The sequence below is a fragment of the Cetorhinus maximus genome, chromosome 11, assembly GCF_964194155.1.
Source record: "Cetorhinus maximus chromosome 11, sCetMax3.hap1.1, whole genome shotgun sequence".
NCBI lineage: Eukaryota > Metazoa > Chordata > Chondrichthyes > Lamniformes > Cetorhinidae > Cetorhinus > Cetorhinus maximus.
The window spans coordinates 45098857-45123886 of NC_135889.1; the positions used below are offsets into that span (position 1 = coordinate 45098857).

Below are 25030 nucleotides of genomic sequence, written 5' to 3' on the forward strand. Positions count from 1 at the left end.
TGGACAGACTCCTCACTCACTCCCAGTACCTGCTGGACAGACTCCTCACTCACTCCCAGTACCTGCTGGACAGACTCCTCACTCACTCCCAGTACCTGCTGGACAGACTCCTCACTCACTCCCAGTACCTGCTGGACATTGGGCTGGACAGACTCCTCATTCACTCCCAGTACCTTCTGGACACTGGGCTGGACAGACTCCTCACTCACTCCCAGTACCTTCTGGACACTGGGCTGGACAGACTCCACACTCACTCCCAGTACCTTCTGGACACTGGGCTGGACAGACTCCACACTCACTCCCAGTACCTTCTGGACACTGGGCTGGACAGACTCCTCACTCACTCCCAGTACCTGCTGGACACTGAGCTGGACAGACTCCACACTCACTCCCAGTACCTGCTGGACAGACTCCTCACTCACTCCCAGTACCTGCTGGACAGACTCCCCACTCACTCCCAGTACCTGTTGGACATTGGGCTCCGCGCGCTTCCTCTACTGACGGAAGCCCCGCCCACGAGTTCCCCAGCGGGCTCCCTGCTGATTGGTGGAGAGTCCCTGCAGTGACTGTCACTCAAATAGCGTCACTGTGTTTCCGCTCTTGTGTCTGTTTCAATCCGGGATCATCGAGTCTGGGGGTTGGAGGCTGTCGCTCGATTAAAGCAGCGCCTCATCCAAACTCGGTAAGGAAATCACTGGAGGAAAGCTGCCTTTGGGTATTTCTTGCAATACGTTGTGGGAAAACTGCTTTTCTTCTATTGGAGATATCTTAGTGCAGTGAGGTGCAGCTGCCCACTCTGGTTTTCTTCTTTTTCCTTTGTGGCCTAGCCCTGCATAGCAGCCTCCCCCCCCCACTACTCCCAACACACAAGGTGCTCAAGTAGGATTAACACCACATATTGCAAGCTGCTTAACGTTTTAATGGTTTTTAAAGATGCTTGGTTGAATATTTAGCTAACAGTAGGTTTGAGAAATTAGGTAATACAATAGATCACTGCATTGCAAATGTCAGAACTGTCGATTGGAGCAGAGATGGTGGAATGTATTTGTTATGTTCCTCTCTTTACAAAAGTATCGAAAGTACAATCAGCAAGTTGACAGATCAACGGTAGATACTGATCAAAGGTCAGAATTAAGGGAGTTTCCTCCGCATTTATACAGACTAAACGTGTAAACACAATCAGTACAGCTTGGCCTTTTGTTGTAAGCACTAGGAGTCCTTTTAACAAGGTTTTGATTTGTTAATTGCCACCTTTTAGCCTCTGGTATTTTGAATCTACGTAAAATAGAAAATGAGACCTTTTAAAGTTCGTTAGTCAGAGTCCGTAATATGGAGAATGTTTAACAATGAATGGAGGGTGGGCAGATTTGGTTTTAAGATGGCACATTGGTGTCAGTTGTAGTCTGGACTGAGTAGCAAGTGAAACGACATTCAACAATAAATTGGAATGTTGGAAGCATTAATAACGATGGAATAATAGTAGCTATAACTGAGCTGCATAAATTGGGACAGGAACAAAAATACCTGGAAAAACTCAGCAGGTCTGACAGCATCTGCGGAGAGGAATACAGTTAACGTTTCGAGTCCGTATGACTCTTCAACAGAACTAAGGAAAAATAGAAAAGAGGTGAAAGCTTATATTTCACCTCTTTTCTATTTTCCCTTAGTTCTGTTGAAAAGTCATACGGACTCGAAACGTTAACTGTATTCCTCTCCGCAGATGCTGTCAGACCTGCTGAGTTTTTCCAGGTATTTTTGTTTTTGTTTTGGATTTCCAGCATCCGCAGTTTTTTGCTTTTATCTAAGTTTGGACAGGACTTGGAACTTACTATTCCTCACTATTATCTTTTATAAGATGAGGAAAAAGAGTGCCACAACATAAAATTGTCCTGTGGATTGATTAAAAAAATCCATGTGGCTAAATTGAAAATAAGAAGGAAAATGTTACCATTCTTCAAAATGAGATCTACATAGAAAAAAAGGCATTCATAGTGTATTTCACAACTTCAAATTATCCCAGAGTACTTTATAGACAAGTGTATGCACTATTGCAGTGTAGGAAACTCAGCAGCCAATTTGTGCACAGCAGTGAGACAATGACCAGTAGATCTGTTTTGTGATGTTGGTTGAGGGATAAATACGGGCCAAGACATTAGAGGAACTCGGGCTTTGTTAGTGCAATGATATCAGCTTAGTTCAATGTCTTTGTGTCTTGACAGTGGAGCACATTTTCAGTACTGCTCTGATGTGTCAATCTATATTCTATGCTCAAGTCTCAGATATGGGACTTGAACCTGTAACCTGATTGGGACATGAGTTCCATCACTGACCCAAGGCTGACACCTAGGATAAAATGAAGAGTTATGTCAGAATAACAGGGCAATAATGTCAGGTGATTTCAATTATCCCAAGAGACTGGAATAAAGAGAATATATGTGAATAATAAAGGACCAGAAGGATATGAGGTAAGGTTGGAGGGGGCAGGTGGAATATAAACACTAGCACAGAATTGTTAAACTGAATGAGAACAATTTTTTTGCATTATGTCTGCAGCCCAATGAGGGAAGGAGCATTGCTCGATTCTTGGAAATAAAGTGGAGTAATTCACTGCTGGGAAAGCAATTGGAAATAACAACTGCAACAACATTAGATGTAAATTTGCAAAAAGGCATAAAGAGTTGGGTGTAAAGTGCTAGTCTGGGAAAGGGCAAAGTTCAGGCCCAATTTAATTGGGTAGGAAAGTTAGCAAATGGGTCAACTGAATGATGTTGGGAAATCATAGAATGGTTACAGCACAGAACGAGGCCATTTGTCCAGTCAAGTCTGTGCTACCTCTGCAAGAACAATCCAGGTAACCCCACTCCCCCACCCTTCCTCGTAGCCCTGCAAATATTTTCCTTCACATACTTATCTAATTCCATTTGAAAGCCTTGATTGAATCTGCCTCTACCACATAATCCTTCGCTGCGTTAAGAGATTCCTCAAGACACCTTTGGTTCTTTTACCAAGCACCTTAAATCTGTGTCCTCTGGTTCGCAACGTTTCCTCCAACAGGAATGTTTCTCTTCAGCTACTCTGTCTAAACCCCTGTGATTTTGAACTCTTCTATCAAATCTGCTCTCAATCTCCTCTTCTCAAAGGAGAACAACTCCAGCTTCTCCAATCTATCCATGTAACTGAAGTCCCTCACCCCTGGAACCATTCTATTAAACCTCTCTGAGGTCTTAACTTCCTTCCTAAAGTGCAGTGCCCAGAATTGGGAACAATAATCCAGTTGTGGCTGAACTAATGTTAATAAATTTTGCCATAGCTTCCTTGTTTTTGTACTATTATGCCCCTGCTTTCGAAGACCTTGATCCCAAATGCTTTTTTAAATTGCTTTCTCATCCTGCCACCTTCAACAACTTATGCACGTATCCTCTCAGGTGTCTCTGGTCCTGCACATGCTTTAGAATTGTACTCTTCTGTTTGTATTATCTGTTCTTGCTCTTCCTACCAAAATGTGTCATTTTGTACTTCTCTGCATTAAATTTCACATGCCACAGATCTGTCTATTCTACCAGTCTTTGTCCTCTTGAAGTCTATCACTATCCTTCTCACAGTTCACAATATAGGCAGTCCTCGACTTTCGACGTTTGAGTTATGACAAACAGCACTCACAACGCTTATAATTGGACACCTTGTTTTGACCTTTCCACGTCAGTTTCGACTTTGACGGCATGCCAGTGAACAAGTTCAAATGTTTGTACGTGCACATCGATGTTCTGCCCTGCCCATCTCCCTGACTCAACACTCATTTGCTGTTCTGATGCTATTAGTACAGTACTGTACTATATTTCTATATGTATCTTTAGCTTATGATTTTTATGTCAGTATGATGCTATTTACAATATAAATACGTTAATGTTGCTATATTACTCATCTGTAATTGATTGAGTTCAACATTCTGGGTTATTTTGGTGAAAATAGGGTATCGGGCCTTGGTTCAGGAACCAATCCCCCATTTATAATATTGTTCTTATGGGAAAATAGGTTCCGAGGTTACGACGTTTCGACTTAAGACACGGTTTTCAGGAACCAATTGTGTCGTAAGTCTGAGGACTGCCTGTAATTCCAAGTTTTGTATTATTTACAATTTTGAAATTGTGCCCTGTACACCCAAGTCTAAGTCATTAACATACATCAAGAAAAGCGGCAGGCCTAGTACCAACTCCTGGGGAATACTACTATATACCTTGCTACAGTCACCAGTACCCCATTTCCTCTCACCCAGCACTTTCATTTCCATGTAGTCACTGCCCCTTTCATTCCATGGGCTTCAACTTTGCTAACAAGTTTATTATGTGGTGCTTTGTCATACATCTTTTGGAAGTCCATGTACACATCAACAGCATTGCCCTTATCAACACTCCCTGTTACCTGCAAATCCTTAAATGTGAGATGGGCAGAGTACAAAACAAATGTATTTCTAGAAGGCAAAACCATTGTGAATCAAAGGATGGAGTTCCATAGATCAAAACTGAACTTGAGGGGGCTACACTAAAGATTGTGAGGTTCATGGAAAATATTATAGGGAGGTGAAATAATTAACAGGGCTAATAAAAGTAATAAAGGATTTTATAAGCAAATAAAAGTGAAAAAAATAGAGGTTAAGGCTGCTAAAATATGAGGGAGGGAGCCTACTTTGTCAGCCTTATTACAGATTTAAACTGGTCAAACCTGGTCGAAAAATAGGTGGTCAGAAAATAATTGCATGTGATACAAAACCAGTTTATGCTCAGGGCAACAGTTGTACTTGCCAACAAAGATAGCCATGGACAGCTGAAGTGATAACAGGCAACATACAATTAAACAAAAAAAATGCAAAAAGAGTATTGATACTGGCGAATGAAAAAATACAAAGAGCAGGAAAGGGTGATACAAAAAGGAAGCATGAAAAGAAACTTGCAAGGCATATCAAAATCAACATAAATTTTTACATTTATATTAGAGAAAAGGGGGTCATAAGCAATATAGGTCCTTTGAAAACTGGTAAGTGATGTCAATGAAAATAGAATCGAGGCGGGGCAGGCATCTCAAGAAAACCATTTCTGAATCAGACTAAACAAAATTAATGTAAGCCAGATGACCATGATGGAGAAACTAATGGCACTAAAGATTGACAAATTTGCAGATGGTTTCCATCCCAATGTTTTAAGTGAAGCATGTGAGAACATTGCAGATGCCCTAACTATAATCTTCCAAAGTTCTCACTATTTTGGAGCCATTCTCTTAGATTGGAAAATTGTGCATATTACTCTATTTAAGAAAGGTGATCAAGGGGAACCATGGAATTATAAATGTGCTCATTTGACATTGTTAGCCTATTCACCAATGTTCCACTTAAGGAAACCATAGATATTTGCGCTGCAGCACTATATCATGGTTATTTAGACCTGCCACCATTGAGCTTATGAACTCGGCAACTCACGCAGTTGAGTTCATTTTTAATGACACCATGTATGCCCAACGGTGTTGCCATGGGATCCCCTCTAGGCCCGGCTCTTGCAAACATCTTTGTTGGGTTCCACGAGAAATGTGTCTTCGATAGAATGACACCTAATCTCCTACCTCTCGTATACTTCCGATATGTGGATGATACATTTACTATTTTTAAATCTGCAGCTGCATATAACAATTTCCTTACATGTCTTAATGGGCTCCATCCTGTGCTCAAATTCACCTATGAAATGGAGCAGTCAAATTAACTCCCCTTCCTTGACATGCTAGTTGAGAAATTTGCCAGGGGATTCTCTACCACGGCCTACTGCAAGCTTACCTTCACTGGTCAATATACATGTTGGGATTCTTACAGTTCCACACTCTATAAGGTTGGTCTTAGCAGCAACCTTGTAAATAGGGCCCGCCATGCAAGCTTGATGCTGAAATAGGCTGCATCGTAGGCATCCTTCAGGATAACGGCTACCCTGATAGATCATTTCGCGCTGTGTATCTCACAAACTTATGAACGGGCCTAAGGCCGTTACTTTCGGCCCTGAAAAGTGTCCAGTCTACCTCAGATTACCTTGGAAGGGCAAGGTATCTCAAAAATCTGAACAACAGGTGAAGCTGTTTCACACTCCTACTATGCAGTAGCAACACAAGTGGTATTTGCCACTAACAGGATGCTGCCGTCAAGCCAGAAAGACATTCTGCCTAACATACAAATGATTAATGTGGTATATGAATTTCATTGCCAGTGTGATTCTAGGTATGTAGGCTGTACGTCCCAAAGACTAGCGGATTGTATCAAACAGCATGTCCCAGCCGCTGTTTGCAATGGGCAGGGTACTGTACCCAACCAGCCTGTGCTTGCAAAACTCAAAACAGTGTCCAACATTAAAAGCGATTCTGCATTTGGACAACATTTGTTAAATAATTCTCATTGTGCTAAGAATTACGCTGACGACCAATTTAAGATTGTCAGTCGGGCTTGCAATGTTGTGCAATTGCGTGTACTGGAAGCTACATATATTCATACAAAGGGCCCTGTTCTTTGCAGATAGAAAGAACATGTGCACATATTGCACCTGTTTCAGTTAAACAGAATAAGTGACAGCTATTTACTGACTCATTCCTCATGGCAATGCCTTGACCAATCAGGGTCAAGCTGCCTGGTTTAAATTTCGAACAATGCTTAGCAGTTAACTGTCAGTCATCATCAGTGGTGCATTCTCCATAGCAACACCACTTGCCAACCAATCAGCACTCTCTTCACATACAGTATAAATTGTTGTTTTCCCTCTTATATTGGTATTCTTGAGTGTCCTGATGAATGCAAGACGCAAAGCTTAGAATGTCTCCTTTTTCAGCAATACTCAAATTCTGTACTACCGAACGACTATTAATTATTAATGAGTTAGCCTAACATCTCTTGTCAAGAAATTGCAAGAATTGCAGGGAATGTCTGTGGATGTTGTTTATATGCACTTTGATAAAGCCCCTCATAAAAAAAAAAGACCGTTAGCTAAAATGAAGGTTTATGGAATTAAAGGCCACTTATTGACCTGGTTAGCAAATTGGCTGAGCGGAAGAAGACAGAGTAGGGATAATGGACAGTTACTCTAATTGACGCAGTGTGGCTTGTGGTGTCCCACAAGGATCTGTTGGGGCCTCAACTATTCACTGTATTCATTAACCATAATGATGATGGACAGAAACCACATATCCACATTTACCAATGACAAAGTTTTTAATTTGTTCATGGGATGTGTACGTTGCTGGCTAGGCCACCATTTATTGTAAATCCCTAATTGCCCTTTTTCGGAGGGCATTTAAGAGTCAACTACATGGGGTTGCTGTGGGTCTGGAGTCACATGTAGGCCAGACCAGGTAAGGATGGCAGATTTCCTTCCCAGATGGAATTTTACAACAATCAGCAATGATTTTGTGGTCATCATCAGACTTGTAATTCCAGATTTTTATTGAATTCAAATTTCACCATCTGCCATGGTAGGATTTGAACCTAGGTCCTCAGAGCATTACCCTCGGTCTCTGAATGACTAGTGCAGTGACAATGCCACTACACCATTGAGGCACTGCAAGCAGTATAGATGGAAGCATTAAATTCCAAAGCAGTATTGATAGATTAAGTCAATGGGCATATGGATTTAAATGTACAGATGTGAGGTCATCCACAGGGTACTTTCTAAATAGTGAAAAGCTCAAAACACTGGAGGTCTAAAGAGACTTGGGGATCTAGGTACACAGATCACCAAAATGTCATGAATACATACAAAGGAATAGAATATAAAAGTATATAAGTTAAGCTTTAGCTATACAAAGCCCTGGTTAGATCGCACCTAGTGTAATTTGAGCAGTTCTGGGCACCATACCTTAGGGAGGACATATTGGCTTGGAGAGAGTTCAGCGTAGATTTACCAGAACGATATCTGGATTTCAAGGATTAAGTTATGGGAGAGATTACATAAACTAGAATTGTATTTCTTGGAAGTTAGTAGATTAGGGGGTGATTTGATCCAATTTTTTGAGATATTAGGGGGAACTGATAGGGTAGATTGGGAGAACTATTGCCACTAGATGGGGGTGCTATAACAAGGGCATGGTCAAGAAACGTTAGAGCCAGACCTTTCAGGAGTGACACTTCTTTAGAAGACAATTCTTCACACAGAGGATGGTATAATATGGAACTCTCTTCTTTCTGCTAACAGTAATTGATGCTGGATTAATTGTTAATTTTAAAACTGAAGTGTTTTTTTGTTAGCTAGTGGTATCAAAGTATATGGGGCAATGGCTGGTAAATGGAGTTAGGTTATAAATCGGTCATGATCTGATCGAATGGTGGAACAAGCTCAAGGGGCGAAATGGCCTACTGCTGTTCCTATGTGGAGGAGATATTAAATATTTTACATCATTTTTTAAATGATAGTAGCATTGAAAGTTAAGGTGTAGTGGAGAAGGATGTTGAACAATTACTAGAAATCACTAGACTGGGTTTGCAGAAACACAACTGCAGATGGTTAAGTCACTAGGTCTCGATGACATTCACTTTAGGCTGCTATAAAGATGTAGAAGAAGCATGGAGACTTTAGCCACAATTTTTCAATCCTCTTTAAATATGCAAATTGTACTTTGGCACCAATAATAACTCTTTTTCAAAAAGTGATGATGAAGAAACCAGTAAGTAGAGACCAACTAATCTCATGTCTGTTGGCCTCCTGATCTAAAGATTTATGAATTCTAACTTTGTGAGCATTAGTACAACATGTGTTAATCGAAGACAATTAGCATGGATTTGTTAAAGGCAAGGCCTGTTTGAGAAATGTAATTTTTGAATTTTATAGAGAAAGATAATACAGTAGATATGGATTTTCAGAAGGCATTCAATAAGATGTCTCAAAAAAGGCTTGTTAGAAAAAATTATATGTATAGTATAAGAGGAAATGCAATGGCTTGAAAACTGCTGGACAATCCAGAAACAAAGAATTAGGAAAAATTGGTATTGCTTAGATTGGGAATAGGGTAAGAAGTTCTGCACCCCAGGGGTCAATGTTGGTCCACCTCTGATCTTGGTATGTGTAGATGTTTTGGACTGGGGGGAACAGGGAATACAATCTTGAAACCTGCTAACTACTCCAAAAAGGGGGGTTGACAAACAATGAGGTAATGGGCCTCAGGAAGACGTACACAAGTTAATGGCCTGGGCAGATGCAATTTAATTTGGACAAGTGTGAGTTAATATGTTTATTGTGGAAAAACAAATGGGAGTATGCGCTCGATGTAAAGAGGCTGAAGAGTGTGGATGAACAATTGAGACATTGGAGTTCTAAATATATAATTGTCTGCAAGTGCAGGTAGATTAAGCCAAACATTTTGCCAACAGTAGGCCATTATTTTGGGTTTCATAAATAGTTCCATATAGATAACAAGAGTAAAATGCTAAAGATAAATTTGAATCAAACACTGGTTAGCCACAGTCAGATTGCTCTGAACAGTTATAAAAAGGACCGTTTTAAGTGATAAACCATGTACAGTGTCACCAGAATGAGACAAAGATGGGAAACAACAATTCTGAGGAGAGACTTGAGATACTGAGACTATTTTCACCAGAACTGAGAAGTTTAAGAGTGCTCTATAAATATTCTTAACATTAAGAAGGGTTCTTGGGGGCAGGAGAATTTGCTCTGGTTGCAGAGTCCGAGAACAGGGAATATTATTTTAAAATTGTCATACTGAGTAAAGAGATCAGGAGAAATTCCTTTATCCTGAAAGTTGTTGGAATATTTAATTATTTGCCATTGATGGAGTAGAAAACATTGCATCTTTTAATGGAAAACTGGATAAACATTGGCAGCAAAAGGAGATAAAGGGTCATGGGGAGAAAAGGGACAGCAGGATTATAGAAAGGTTGGGCCAAATTACCTTTGCTGTACTATTCTGCATTGCATCAGTTAGCAAATTTCAAAATTCACATTGCATGTTGTTGTTTACCCTATTGGGTAAATGATGGCCTTTATATAAAATACGTACCTTGATGGATATTATATAAGCTATCAGTATGCATTACTGTGCTGGATATAAGATGGTTAGTTTATAATTATATTAAAATGTTATCAAAATATTACTGGAAGAGTTTTATGATTAATTTTATTTCTGTGCCACACTTATTCCACATGCATTGTTAAATTTTGGGGAGATGGTGGTGTGGTGGTAATGTCACTGGACTAGTAATTCAAAGGCCCAGGCCAATGTTTTGGGAACACTGGTTCATATCCCATCATGGCAGCTGGTGAAATTTAAATTCAATTAATAAAACCTGGAATTGAAAGCTAGTCTCAGTAATGGTGACCATGAAACTATCGTCTACTGTCATAAAAATCCATCTGGTTCACTAATGTCCTTTAGGGAAGGAAATCTGCTGTTCTTACCTGGTCTGGCTTACATGTGACTGAGATTCATAGCAATGTGATTGACTCATAACTGCCCTCTGAAATGGCTATCAAGCCACTCGGTTCAAGGGCAATTAGGAATGGGCAACATACGCCCACACCCCATGAAAGAATACATTTTAAAAATGAGAGCAGACTGGAAGAAAAAGGGATGTTTTATTAAAAGTTCAGAGAAATCCGAACAATTGAGTTAAGTGCATCATGAAGAGCACCCATCTTTCATTGTCTAACGGATAAGGCTTTCAACAGCTCTTGTTTTCATTTGAGTCAAATAACTTAAATACTTGACTCTAAGGAGGCAGATATTTAAACCGTTTTTTTTTTAATCCTTGCAGATAAAAAGATGAACGTTGGCGTTGCACACAGTGAAGTGAATCCGAACACAAGAGTAATGAACAGCCGTGGAATATGGCTGACATATGCACTTGGTGTTGGGATGCTTCATATAGTGCTGTTGAGCATCCCCTTCTTCACTGTTCCTGTTGTGTGGACTTTAACGAATGTAATTCACAACTTGGTGAGTAACTGACCACTTGTGCTCCTACTGTTTGCTGTTTTATATGTCCTATTGAGCTTTCTGCAAAAGATCATGTCATAAAACTTATTGCATTCATCAAAGAATCAAATACTGACAGACCTGCAAGGTTGATTAGAAAACTGTTACGGATTTTTAATTAGAAATTCTTATTTCACGATCACAACTACTTTCATTGTGTTTCACGGATTGAAAATAAAAAAGTGCACTGGAGGACAGCTTTTGGTAACTTGGAATGCACTTAATTTGCTTTGAGCCTTGTCCAAAATGTCAGGTTGCTTTCTACAATCAAATACTGGAAAAAGTGAGAGGGGCTTACAATTTTAATAAAATATTTTGATAATCTACAACTAAGGTCACAAAAAAGATATAATTCACTGCAATTTTATGTTTGAACTTATTTTTCTGTTACTATTATACTTGGGAAGCAGAGATCACCTTTTAAAAAGAATAATGAACAGGTGGGGAATATCTAGATAGTTCAAAGGAATCCAATATCTCCAGCCGAATGTGATTGTTATAGGGGGTCCCACAGATATTATGCAGTTAGAGATAAATAACTTGCAGCCATTTTATTTTTGCAGTTGTTTTGGATGAAATTTAAGTATCCCCTCGGAATAATTCATTAATGTGGCCATGGGCAAGAATAAAATGTATTTATTATTTTGCAATAATGCTTGCTGGAGGCATTACATTCCATCAAGTATTGGTTTTAAATTCTCGCGCTAAAGTTGGGAAATACTTGTCTCTCTCTCTTTTTTTCTTCCTACTTGGCTAGGATAATTGAGCTGAAATTACAGCTAGAGGTAGAAGGTGGCATTGGGCGGAAATGAAAGGACATTTTGATGGTAAAGAAAAAAATGGTGTTGATTTAAAAGTTAATGTTACCTGGCAGAAACTGCATATTAATGTCTATCCTTGATCGAGAAAAGAGGGCACAATTTACATCAAGGAGCGTGTATGATAGGATAAGGCAAAAAACAGGAAGCTAATGTCCGATATCAAGAGCTCCTTACTGCTGAAAGCCTAGAGGAGTACAGAAAGCACAGGGGTGAAATTAATAAGGAAAATTTAAGGAAAACCCAAATATGTTTTATAAGTACAAAGAGAAGAGGAGGATAAATACGTGCCTGTCTTCACAAAAGAGGGGGACAATGCAGATATTATAGTTGAGAAGTGTGAAGTGGGATAAGCATAGTGAAAGAGGAAATATTTAAGGGGTTTAGCATCTTTGAAAGTGGATAACTTGCAAGGCCTGGATGAAATGGAACCGTGGCTGTTAAGAGAATCTGGGGAAGTAATAGCAGAGGCTCTGACCACCATTTTCCAATCTTCTCTGGTTATAGGCAAGGTGTCAGAGAGGTGCTAATGATGTACAGTTTTAAAAAAGGAGAAAGGGTAGACTTAATTATAGGACATTCAGCCTAAACACTGGTGGGCAAATATTGGAAAAAATTCTGAGACACTATTAATCAACAATTTAGACAAATTGGTCAAGGAGAGTCTACACAGTTTTAAGGGAAGTTTGCATCTGATTGACTTGATTTAATGTTTTTGAGGAGATAAGGAGGCTTGATGACAGTAGCACGTTTGATGCAGTATGCATGGATTTTAGGAAGGTTTTTGATTAGGTCCCACATGGCAGACTGGTCAGAAAGGTGAAACCTGATTGTATTCAAGGGAAAGAGGCAATTTGGATACAAAATTGGCTCATTGACCATTATCCTTTTCTTCCTGCCAATAGATGTTTTTGTACTGGAAGGCTGTTTCCAGTGGGGTTCCGCCAGGCTCAGTTCGAGGTCCTCTGCTTTTCATGTTACATATCAATAATTTAGACTTAAATGGAGGGGCGATAATTTAGAAGTTTGCAGATTTTACGAAAATTGGTTGTGTGGTTAATATTGAGGAAGAAGGCTGTAGCCTGCTGGCAATTACCAATGGACTGGTCAAATGGGCAAGACAAGTGGCAAATGGAATTCAACCCAGAAAAGTGAGTTAATGCATTCAGACGGGCAAACAAGGCAAGGGAATACACAAATGGTAAGATTTTGAGAAATGTAGAGGAACAGAGTGCATGTCCACAGATTCCTGAAGGTAGCAGAATAGGTAGATAAAGTGGTAAAAATGGTATATGGGATACTTTTCTTTATTAGTTGAGGCGTAGTATATAAGAGCAGGGAGGTTTTGCTCAAACTGTTAAAAGAAAACCATTTAGGCCACAGCTAGATTACTACATACAGTTCCGGCCACTGCATTACAGGAAGGATGTGATCGCACAAGAGCGGGTACAAACAAGATTTATGGGATTTGCATTCTACCCTGTGTAAACTTGAGGTCATCCAGATCTCTGCTGTCCCTCGCAGCAAGTCTGCTTCCCCTATAAACCGTGTTTGTCAACCTACATTGGCCCCTGATCAAGCAATGTCATAATTTTAAAATTCTCATCCTCCTTTTCAGATCCCTCCCAATCTCTTTAATCTCCTCCAACGTATAACCCTCCCAAGATATTTGCACTCCTCTAATTCTGGCCTGTTGTGCATTCCCAATTATAATTGTTTCACCATTGGTGCCCAAGGAATTCACCTCTCCATCTCTCTACCTTCCTTTCCTCCTTTAAGACACTTCTTAAAACCTATTACTTTGACCAAGATTTTTATCATCTGACCAAATATACCCTTATGTGGCTGGGTGTCATACTTTGTCTTATACTGCTCCTGTGAAGCGCCTTGGGATGTTTCATTGTGTTAGAAGTGCCATACAAATATTTGTTATATTGTCAGGACTGGAGCAATTTAGCTATGAGTGAAGATTGGATATACTGAGGTTATTTTCCTTGGACCGGAGGAGGCTGAGGAGAGATTTAGGTGTACAAAATTGAGGGATCTTGATAGAGTAGATAGAAAGGACCCGTTTCCCATAATAGAGCAGTCAGTAACCAGGGGGCATAGATTCAAAGTAATTGGCAGAAGGATTAGAAAAGAATTGAAGAGAAACCTTTTCACCCAAAGGATGATGGAAGTCTGGAACTTACTGCTTTAAAGGGTAACAGAGGTAGAAGCTGTAACTGCATCTAAAAATAACCTGGATGTGCACTTAACATGCTGTAATCTAAAAAAAGTGGGATTCGGCTGGTAACTCTTTTTCAGCCAGTATGCAGATGATGGGCTGAATAGCCCCCTTAAGCCAGGTGTAGCATGGTTAGATGCAGAGTAAAGCTGCTTCTACTCTGCATGAGCCTCATCTCCAGAATACCACCACCTTCACTGATGTGACACATTTTCATTCCCTACATCACAACAATTTTGAGGCCTCCAAGACTGCTAATTTGCAAATTGCATTGAGGTTGTATAAGCATCGAAAGATATGTTCAAGAGTTCTGATGAAAGGTCAATGACCTGAAACTTTAATTTTGTTTCTCTCTCCACAGATGCTGAGTGCCTCCAGCATATTCTGGTTTCCAGTATCCACAGTATTTTGCTTTTGTTTCAATCAGGACTCTATCTGTCTGACCTGTACATTTACTACTTCTACTTAACTTTGCTTTCAAAGATTCTTTTAACATCTAATCCTTCAAAAAGTGTTAGGAAAAAATCCAACTACTGTGGGAAGCCTTATTCTTTCTTGGTTTCTTAATTTGGGCAAGATTAGATTTTCCTGGGAGAATTGCTTAAATTGCAGTGATTCAAGTCCATTATTTTTGGTATTCATTTCTGGCTGGAGTATGATCATTTTATAATGTTACTTGTAATTTAACCGATCCACTTATCTGCAGGGAATGTATGTGTTCTTGCATGCAGTCAAAGGGACACCCTTCGAAACACCTGATCAAGGGAAAGCAAGACTTCTGACACACTGGGAACAACTGGATTATGGAGTACAATTTACATCTTCCAGAAAATTCCTTACTATCTCACCAATTATTCTGTAAGAACCAACTTTGCTTAAGTAAATGCAAATAAGCGCACTCATAACTCATTCACTATTCTTTGCTATTGTGGTGACTTGTGATAGCTTTATACCATTGCATGGCTGCACTGATGATAAGGTTCTGAAATTGAGCACTGCATCGGAGATAATACCACAAGGTGTCCTCAGTATCAAATGGGTTGTGTTTTTAAATGTCATACTAAAATAAGACAAAATATAATGCAACTTTACATCAAAATAGAATTAAATTAAAAATGAATTCAAACATTACTAACCTTTCTACTTTCCTCTTGTGTGATTGCATCAAGCTGGAAAGAGAAGTTAAATTATTTTAATTAGCTGTTATAAAGTGAACCAATCAGAACTGCACTTGCCAAATTTGAAGTTTGTAATGAAACAGCAAAGCAAATATGATAGAACAACATTGATATCAAAGCTGTGTTATTGGTTGCTGCATGTTTAGGTGCTTTTATGAACCAGTAAGATACAAGAGAGCCAGTTAGCTCAGTTGGCTATATGGCTAGGGTGTGAATCAAATTAACACCAACACTATGGGGCTTCAATCCCCGTTCTGGCTGAGGTAGACTTGGGGCCTCCCTCCTTGTCCTGCCCACAATTAAAAATCACAGCACTTTGTCATGGTTCGACAAAGAGTCACCAAAGACCTCCTTTTGGGCAGAGAACTCAAGAAGCAGGTATCTATAATAACATTAAACCTGTAAACAGGCCACCAGAGTGAGTGAGCAAGCCAGATGTCTCACTGCTGACAATGTATTATAGAAAAAATCTGATGGAAAAGTGGGGGAAATATATTTTGGTATCCAAATTAAAGTTTTCGCACATATATACAAGTAATTGCTTTTAAATGGTACCTGTAGTGTCCCAAAAAACCCCAAGATGCTTCGTATATAGACCTAAAGAAAATGTAGTGACAAGTCTGGGAAGATTAGATTAGGAGAAATAACCAAATAATTGGCTGAAGAAATGGAGTTTTGCAAGTTTTTTTCAAATGAGGTGCAGGTGTTTCTTAGGATGGGGTGGGATTCCTTCAAGTAGGACCCATACAGTTCAAGGCTTTGCACCAATCTGATCATGGGAAGGGATGATGTTCAAAAAGCCAGAGTCAACGGAGCCAGATGTTTAGGTGAAATATAGGGCTGGGGAAGGTTACAGAGATAGTGCCCAGACTATCATGGAAAGATTAAGGACTAGGATGAGGGTTTTAAATGAGTTATTGGAGGACATGGGGAGCCAATTTAGGTCAAGAACAAGTGGGATGAGCCACGAGAACTCAGTGCAGACTTGATATGAGCACAAAGGTTTATGGAGGGGTGGAGGATGGATGGCCAACAAAAAATGTTAAAATGGTCAAATCTGCAGGCGATGAAGGCATATATAACTCAGTAGTGGCAGAGGCAGACTGTGTTGTAGAGATGGAAGAATGTTAAATTGATTTGCAGGAATGATTGGTTCTGAAACTTGCTTCCAGTTTGAACAGTTTCCCAAAGTTGAACCAGCAAAGCAAATATGACAATGCTGATGTTAGCAATTTGGATTGAGTTCAGCTTAATCAGAACATTAAACTTTGAAAAAAAGAGTTTAGTAAAATACAAAATTTATGATGGTAGAAGTTGCTGCATTGGAATATTATACAATGCAGGCTCACATCTATAAGAATGAATTCTCTCTTGGTTTGGATGGAGTTAAGGAAGATCAAGCACTTTCTCACAAGAGGAGAATCGAAGTAAAAGGATTATTCCAGCACATTGTGGCCAGCTCAATGATGGGCAGAGAACTGGGAGCAGGTCACCTGTCCTCCTTAACTCTAAATAGCTGGTGTGTATATTTAAAGATATATAGAATATTTTAAACCTGAATTCTTGTTTTTGTAGCCTGTTGCAGAAATAATAATGATGAACAATGGAAATATATCATGAGAAAAAGTGAATTTAACAAATGCTTGCAAACTTTTTAAAAATGTCTCATGGAGATGCAGAATCCCATGAATAAAAATTATATTGGTATTGGTAGCAAAGGATCTTTGTTTAACTACGTAGATTTGCAAGGAAATATTGTTGTTTTTCATCTGAGCTTGCTAAATATAATTTTATTTCTTGCAGGTATTTCCTGGCCAGTTTTTATACCAAGTATGACCCAACACATTTTATTGTCAATACAGCATCTCTCTTAACAGTGTTGATTCCTAAGCTGCCTCAGCTGCATGGAGTTCGGATCCTTGGAATAAATAAGTACTAATTTGGAACTCATCACCCATATTCTAACTAGCTTGTTATATTTACTGGGAAGACTTAAAGCTGGTAATCTGCTGTACTGTTAACTGTAACTAGAGTGTACTGAGCAGTCTATGTGTGTCTTGATGCCATTTTCATTGTTTGTATCCATTTCAAAAACGGATTTGTATTTTTGTTTTGTAAAAGGAGAAAAAAACAAATGAAATCTGGTAATTGGAGCAGATATAAATACTTAAATTGTAAAAAGCTTCCCACAAGAAACTGGGCAGGCCCAGCTCTGAAATTGGAAGGAGCTTTATTGTACTGAACAAATTGTGCACAGCTTTATGAAGATGGCACAAGTGTTTTAGAGGAAGGAGTTGCACAGAAGTACAGCAACTCGGGACACTCGAGGAGTGAAAAGCTTGTTTATTTACCATGAGGTACAGAGGAATGAGTCACTACCATTATCAAGAGATGGTAGGTAGCTTGAGTTCTATTTTTGTCATAAGTTTTGATTAAAAGCATACTGTTGCTTCTGTTTTTTCATTACAGAATAAGAAAATGATGGTACAGGAGCAGATTTGGTGGAGAATCATAAACTAAATGTTAAATATTTTGAGCTATTGTAATCCATTTTTATGGGTTATACTAGTAAGGTTTCTGTTTAATGGCTTCACTTTTATCAACTATCTAAATGAAATACTTCATTGCTTGGAATATACAGTAGGATACATGCTTCTGTTCCATGTAATGTCACCTGACTAAGTGCAGTCAATGTATAAAAGTGATATTACAGTGCACAGTGCTTCTTATGTATGTTTCGTGTTCGAAGGAATTACTATGAAATTGTATTTCAGAAAAAAAAACTGGTGGTTTGTAGGGAGTTTTTGCTGATGACATTTCAGAGTTTGGTTGATACCAATTGTTTCTCCCTTTCTGTACCACTGATCTATTTGAATTAGTTTCAATGGTGAAGTAAATATGTCAGTGTTCATGCATTTACAACTCATGCTAATTTCTCAATGTGTTGCTTGCTTTCAGGAAGATGTGTTGAGCAGGAGCTAACTAGCTTCATATTTTTTTAAAAAAAGAGGTTGGACCTGTCACTCCAGCTGCCCTTGCACAAATCTTGGCATCTGGCTTAATAGTGGCACTTGTAGAGTATTGAGAGTTGGTTGTCTACCTTCTCGGCCATGATTTTTTTTTTCTCGCAACTCCGTAACTCTTGGAATTGCTGTAAGGAATTGTATAAGCAACGCATTCTTGACGCATCAACTTGTGCTTGCTGACGCATCAAAATCTTGCAGTCTGCCATTGCAGGTTATCAGCAGCACAATTAATTGAGATTGGTTTAATATTCTGTATTAGGGTAAGTGTTTACCAAAAAATTGCAAGCATTACCCCAGACCACACATTTGATTGGTTTATTCGAACCTTTGATTTGTGAAACAGGTGTGAGTAGAGCTTACTATTGGTAAAAATAAAAATCAATTTTAAAAAGCTTGAGACAATTGAGCTTTCTACTAGTATTTCCAAAAATGCAAAACATCTGTATGTTTCTTCTATGCAATTAAAACAACTTGGGGGAAAAGTTAATTCTTTATAAACAATAAAACAGTTTTGACCTTACAGTATTGTGGCTGATATTTTGTTAAAACTGTGCTGATTGACTTCTTTATGCTGTATTTTGAATGCTTACTGACTCCATTTAAAATTGAAAAAGCAACATGAACTGGCATAATGTTAAATGCTAAAATAATGGAGAGATAAATGTATATTTTGCTGTAATCCATTGTTTTATTGCATAAATTTATTTTTGTATTTGGTGTTGCTTTTTTCCCTTAATTTATTCAGGTGCTGTTTCTATTCCAACCACCTTTGGCATTCCTAACTATCTTATAAACTTTGTCACATGCAGAAAAGTATTGTTCATGTTAAATTCAGATGGTGATAGTGAGCAGTTGGCTATACAGTATAATTGTGATAACTTTGAAAATAGCAGAAAGGCAATTATTAAAAGATTATTCAAGAGCCCATCCCTGTACATATGGTGTGTCTTAATCTGCTAAACTCTTACTTTAGAGTCATATGGCTTTGTATTCAACTTTTATCACAGCATATTCAAATAGACTTAATTGTACTATATACTCTAGCTGAGTAACACTTATTATACACTAGACAAATACAGGAATTATTTCCATAAAAAGTAAATATGGGTTAGTTTCTATTTTCATGGGCAGCTTCTTTGAGTTTTCTCCAAGGTGGAAATTTTATAATCTATTGGTCTTAAGTTAGACACCAAGAAAAAACAAAGACATTTTAATGCAATTGGATCCTGGACTGTGCACAGTAATATCTGAATTTATTCCAAATTGTTGCAGAAAATATTTTTCCGGTTTCTAAACTGCATTCAAGTTACCCACCTTTCTTACTGCATGGTGCAAATCTAAATTTTGTTTGTCCTTAATTGCAAATCTGTAGTGCATTTCCAAAATTAAACAACTTTAGCTGTGGTTCAGTTTTCAATTAAGGACTGCATTAATAATATTTCCACTGGTAATACAAATCGGAGACTGAATCAATGATATTGAGGATAAATGTAGAATAAATTCAGAAGACTGCACAGTGGCATAATTTACAGTCAAAATAGCTGTAATTAGTTCCAGGAATTGGGGAATATTTGTTGACCATTTCAGTGGAACAACTACAGATACAAGCTTTTGATCACCTGACCTATTTCTCCTTATGCAGCCTGGTATCATAACTCTCTTTTATGATGCTCCTATGAAGCACCTTGGCGCAGTTCATTACATTAAAAACGCTATGTAATGTTATTGTTGAAGAACACTTTGATTTCAAAAAGTGTCCAGAATGAAAAGAGAACTTGATTTTTTTAAAAATCATTTTTCTCTATCATAAGTCAACCAATGTTTCTTCAAATAAGTGATCAAACTGCAACTCTGGAACTAGTCTAAATACATCACCTTGGATTGTTATAAAAACTGGAAAATGCTAGAAATCCTCAGTCTGGTGACAGCTGTAGACTGGAAAATGCTGAATTGAAAGATGAGGTGCTGTTCCTTGAGCCTACATTGAGCTTCATTGGAACCATGTGGGCATTTGAGGTCAGGGTGGTAATGGGATAGAAAACTACAATGATGAGACACTGGAGGCTCTGGACTTCTTTCAATTTAGTATACTATATTTGCTGCTCATGATGCAGCCTCCTGTACATTGGGGAGGCCAATGTGGACCACTTTGTAGAACACCTTCATTCACCCGAATGTGACTGTGGATTTCTGATTGCCAGTCATTTTAATTCTCCACCTACCCCATTCTTGACAAAGCGGGGTAAATCAGTCTAGTTCCAAGATCATGAATGAAGTTGCTTCACAATCTCACACGAGCATAGGTGGTAGCACACTGGAGGGCCGCAAACTAGTTCCACTGCAAAGGAATCAGATGAAAACTGTGACAGGCCAGGCTACAGCAAAAGACTGAAAGATGCACACAACTAAATCCTTGGTGCACTAAAGAGTTTGCACAAGATGTCAAGGTGTATAGAGGAACCTGCATCAATTTGGTCAAGGGCTTTGCCATCATTTCCATCAGTAGCATCTGATGTCACATCTTCCATCAAAGGTCTGAGTGCTCTAATGGAAGCTCAGATTATTACCATCGTGGCTTTGGATACCACTATTCAAAGGGGCTTCCATGACATTACAGCACTCAAGCAATTTGTTTTCCAATAGATGAGTAGGAGTGCGGAGGCAGTGCCCCGGGTGAGTGGATGTGGCTTCATAAAATACAAACATGCTTACCTCTCAGAATGACAGCATCCTGCTTCCACCCCTACCACCCCACCAGTGCCCCTGCTGTTGTCTGTCAGCCAGCCCAGAATGAGATGGTGTTCTGAAGCCAGGCTCTCTAGGCCCAGGGCTGTCCAAGGCCATCCTTCAAGGCAATCTCCTCAATTGAAGGCCAACAACCTTCCACCAGCTATGCTGTGGCCTATGAGGAAGCACCTTGTAAGAGTATTAGGATAGGCAAAGGTACACAGAAGACAGGCACGAAGAGAATACACAAGGGTGATTATTTTGGTATGCATTATGTAATGATTAGATTGGAATATGCATTTTCTAGTGATTTTTGCTTTGTGCTAATGGAAATGATGACACAATGGTTAGTGATTGAGGAAAGGAGTGTTAAACTGTTGGTGAATGGAGAGGTATGGCTGAAGTTACTGGTAACACTCATTATTAATTTGATTGTCTAGAACCCGAATAGAAAGTTGCAGAATGTTGGAGCCTCCCTTCCTCTTTCTCTACTTCCTGTTGTACTCCCTCCTCCTCAGCTTCTCTCTGATATGAGGGAAAAACACTTGCCAGTAGCTAAGGAGGCGTGGTTATGCAGCATACAATTGCAAACCTAGATGTCTGTTTAGCTAAGTGTTGCAGAGTTCCTCCAGAGCAGTCTAGGCAGCAGAAATGTTGCTTCAGGATGCTGATAGTGTGCTCTATAATGTTCATTGTAACAGGATGGCTGTCATCGTAGGTATGCTGTGCATGGGTACCAGTCAAAGCTATGTCAAAAGTAGATACCCAAAGCAGTAAAGGTGTTAAATCCTTTTTGTAATAAAAATGGCCAAGTTCACAAAGCGTTTGTAAGGCAATGTACGTGCAGTCAATAGCACCTTGCACCATGAGGAAGCCTCAAATCTGTGCCAACCTTTGTGCTCGCTCTGCTTCTTGTCTCTAGCAAAGACTGAATAAGATTAAACTGTTTGTGCATAGTCTGTGACACCCTCTATGGAGCAAGATGTTGTTTTGATCTCCCAACCTCAGCCTGGAAGGAGCCAGATGCACGAAAGTTATGTATCACTGTCACCTTGATAACCACAAGCAATACTGTCCTCACTCCACACTGAACGCAGATCTGGTTTGTGGCAGCAGCAGTTGGCAAATTTCAGTCACAACCTCAATGAAGAATTGGTCTATTGTTACCTAGTTTATTCTTCTCTCCTTTTTGAACAGAGTTATTAGATAGGCTGTACTCCAGGTCTCCAGCACATTTTACATTTCTAATGAGGACTGAGGTTTCTCCAAGCCTTTGCTATCTCCTCTTTGACTTCCATCAAGAGTTGCTGACCATTCAGCACTACAAATGCTAAACTTGCACACTATTTTACAGTGAGCTTTCCAGAATCTTCCATTTGAGCTTTTGGAGGTTGTTACTTCACTCCATGGAATTCCATTTTACCACAGCATTGTGACACAAGACAAGTGAAGATATGGTAGAAATCTGTTGAATATGCCCAGACAAAATGCCTCCAAACCGAAAGTTATCAATGAAAATAAAAGGACCTTGACAAAGCCATACATTGTTGAGGGTTTGCATATTCAGTAATGTTTTGACAAGCCATAATTGGATCAGATATGTCCATTTTGGCAGGAAGAATAAAAGAGAAGCATATTATCTAAATGGTGAGAGATTGCAGAGCTCTGAGGTGCAGAGAGATCTGGGTGTCCTATTGCATGAATAACAAAAGGCTAGTGTGCTAAGTACAGCAAGTAATTAGGAAAGCTAATAGAATGTTATCATTTATGGTGAGAAGAATTGAATACAAGAGTAGGGAGGTTATGCTTCAGTTGTACAGGGTACTACTGAGACCACATTTGGAGTACTGTGTACGGTATTGGTCACCTTATTTGAGGGAGGATGTAAGTGCGTTGGAAGCAGTTGGGAAGGTTTACCAGACCAATATCTGGAATGGGTGCGTTGTCTTACAAGGAAAGGTTGGACAGACTAGGCTTGTATCTGTTAGAGTTTAGAAGAGTAAGAGGCAACTTGATTGAAACATATACGATCCTGAGGGGTAGATGTGGAGAGGATGTAACCTCTTGTAGAAGAATCTAGAACTAGGGGTCACTTTTTAAAAATAAGGGGTCATCCATTTAAAACTGATGAGGCAAAATGTTTTCACTTAGAGGGTCGTGAGCCTTTGGAACTCTCTTCCTGAAAAGGTGGTGGAAGCAGAGTCTTTGAATATTTTTAAGACAGAGGTGGATAGATTCATGGTAAGCAAGGGGGTGATAAGGTATCGGCAGTAGGTGGGATGCAGATTTCAGGTTACTATCACATCATCCTTGATCTTATTAAATGGCGGAGCAGGCTCAAGGGGCTGAATGGCCTACTCCTGCTCCTTGTTTGTATGTTCATATGAAAGATCTCTGACCTGTAGTCTCCACTGGTCCCAATTTTGTAGCCAAAGGAATAGACAGTTTACATCTTAACATTAGTTATTTTAAAACTAAAGTTATTAAAACACTACCAATATTTAAAATTTGGAGCAGGACAGAGTTCTGCCTGTGGAATTTTTAGATGGGAGTGTCAATGTCCACTTTTATCATAAATCACCTATATAAACTTGTGCTATAATTATCCCATCATGGCACACTGCAGCGCTTCAATTCATGTCTCCAAGCTCCACAGCCTGTACTCCACAGAAACTCCTGTGCTACAATCAACTACTTCTCCTTAAACTGCTGTAAGCTTTGTTGGGGTTTGTATAACAGTAAGGACATCATTTTGGTCTTTGGCTTCCATTCTTGTCAACTTTTGGCAACTTACCCTCTGGCTGTAGCACAAATTATATTTGAATAGCGCTCTTAACTTAATACAACATCCCAAGGCACTTCACAGAAGTATAATGAAACAAATATGACACCAAGCCACATAAGGAGATATTAGATCAGATAACCAAAAGCTTGGTCAAAGAGATAGGGTTTAAGAGTGTCTTAAAGAAGGTAGAGAGGCAGAGAGGTATAGGGAAGGAATTCAAGAGCTTAGGGCCCAGGGCAGCTCAACAGAGAACCATCAATGATGGAGCAATTTAAATTGGGGATTCTCAAGAGTCCAGAATTGGATGAGCACAGATAGGTGAGGGTTGTGAAGGAGATTAGAGAGATAGGGAAGGGAGAGGCTGTGGAGGGATTTTAAAAACAAGGATTAGGATGTTAAAATCAAGACATTGCTTGATCTGGAGCCAACTTAAGTCCATAAGACCATAAGACATAGGAGCAGAAGTAGGCCATTCAGCCCATCGAGTCTGCTCTGCCATTCAATGAGATCATGGCTGATCCAATAATCCTCAACTCCACTTTCCTGCCTTCTCCCCATAACCCTTGATTCCCTTACTGATTAAAAATCTATCTCAGCCTTGAATATACTTAACAACCCAGCTTCTACAGCCCTCTGCAGTAAAGAATTCCACAGATTTACTACCCTCAGAGAAGAAATTCCTCCTCATCTCTGTTTTAAATGGGCAACCCCTTACTCTGAGATTATGCCCTCTGGTCCTAGGCTCTCCCACAAGGGGAAACAACCTCTCAGCATATACACTGTCATGCCCCCTAAGAATCTTATATGTTTCAATAAGGTCACCTCTCATTCTTCTAAACTCCAATGAGTACAAGCCCAACCTACTCAACCTCTCCTCATAAGAAAGTCAGCAAGGGCAGAGGTGATAGGTGAATGGTACTTGGTGAGAGTTAAGACACAAGCAGAGTTTTGGATAATAATGGAGGGTAGAACATGGGAGACCAGCCAGCAGTCTGTGGGAATAGTCAAGTCTGGAAGTAAAGGCATGAATGGGGGTTTCAGCTGAAAATAAGCTGAGATGGGCAAGTCAGGCAAAGTTACAGGGGTGAAAATAGGCAGTCTTAGTGATAGTATAGATGTGTGATCAGAAGCTCACCTTGGGGTCAAATATAACACCAAAATTGTGAACATATTGGTTTAGTCTAAGACAGTTGCTACGGAGAGGAATTGAGTTGGTAGCTAGGGAACAGAGTTAGGAGGAAGGACTATAAACAATGGTTTCATAC

General features: G+C 39.4%; 2 protein-coding genes across 4 annotated transcripts in view; one reads left to right on the forward strand and one right to left on the reverse strand.

The window, feature by feature from the left end:
• pms1 (PMS1 homolog 1, mismatch repair system component) overlaps positions 1 to 12360 on the reverse strand; it is a 97354-nt gene extending 84994 nt beyond the window's left edge. For all 3 annotated transcript variants that reach the window (XM_078551881.1, XM_078551880.1, XM_078551882.1), the window contains exon 1: positions 11872 to 12360. In XM_078551881.1, the coding sequence (XP_078408007.1) occupies positions 11872 to 11887 (16 nt within the window). In that variant the 5' untranslated portion in view covers positions 11888 to 12360. The remainder of the gene's footprint in view (positions 1 to 11871) is intronic.
• On the forward strand, positions 578 to 19180 carry ormdl1 (ORMDL sphingolipid biosynthesis regulator 1). Its single transcript, XM_078551885.1, has 4 exons — positions 578 to 682; positions 10784 to 10965; positions 14756 to 14907; positions 17031 to 19180. The coding sequence occupies exons 2-4, from the start codon at positions 10792 to 10794 to the stop codon at positions 17164 to 17166; spliced, it is 462 nt and encodes a 153-aa protein (XP_078408011.1). The 5' UTR covers positions 578 to 682; positions 10784 to 10791; the 3' UTR covers positions 17167 to 19180.
• Positions 19181 to 25030: the final 5850 nt, after the last annotated feature.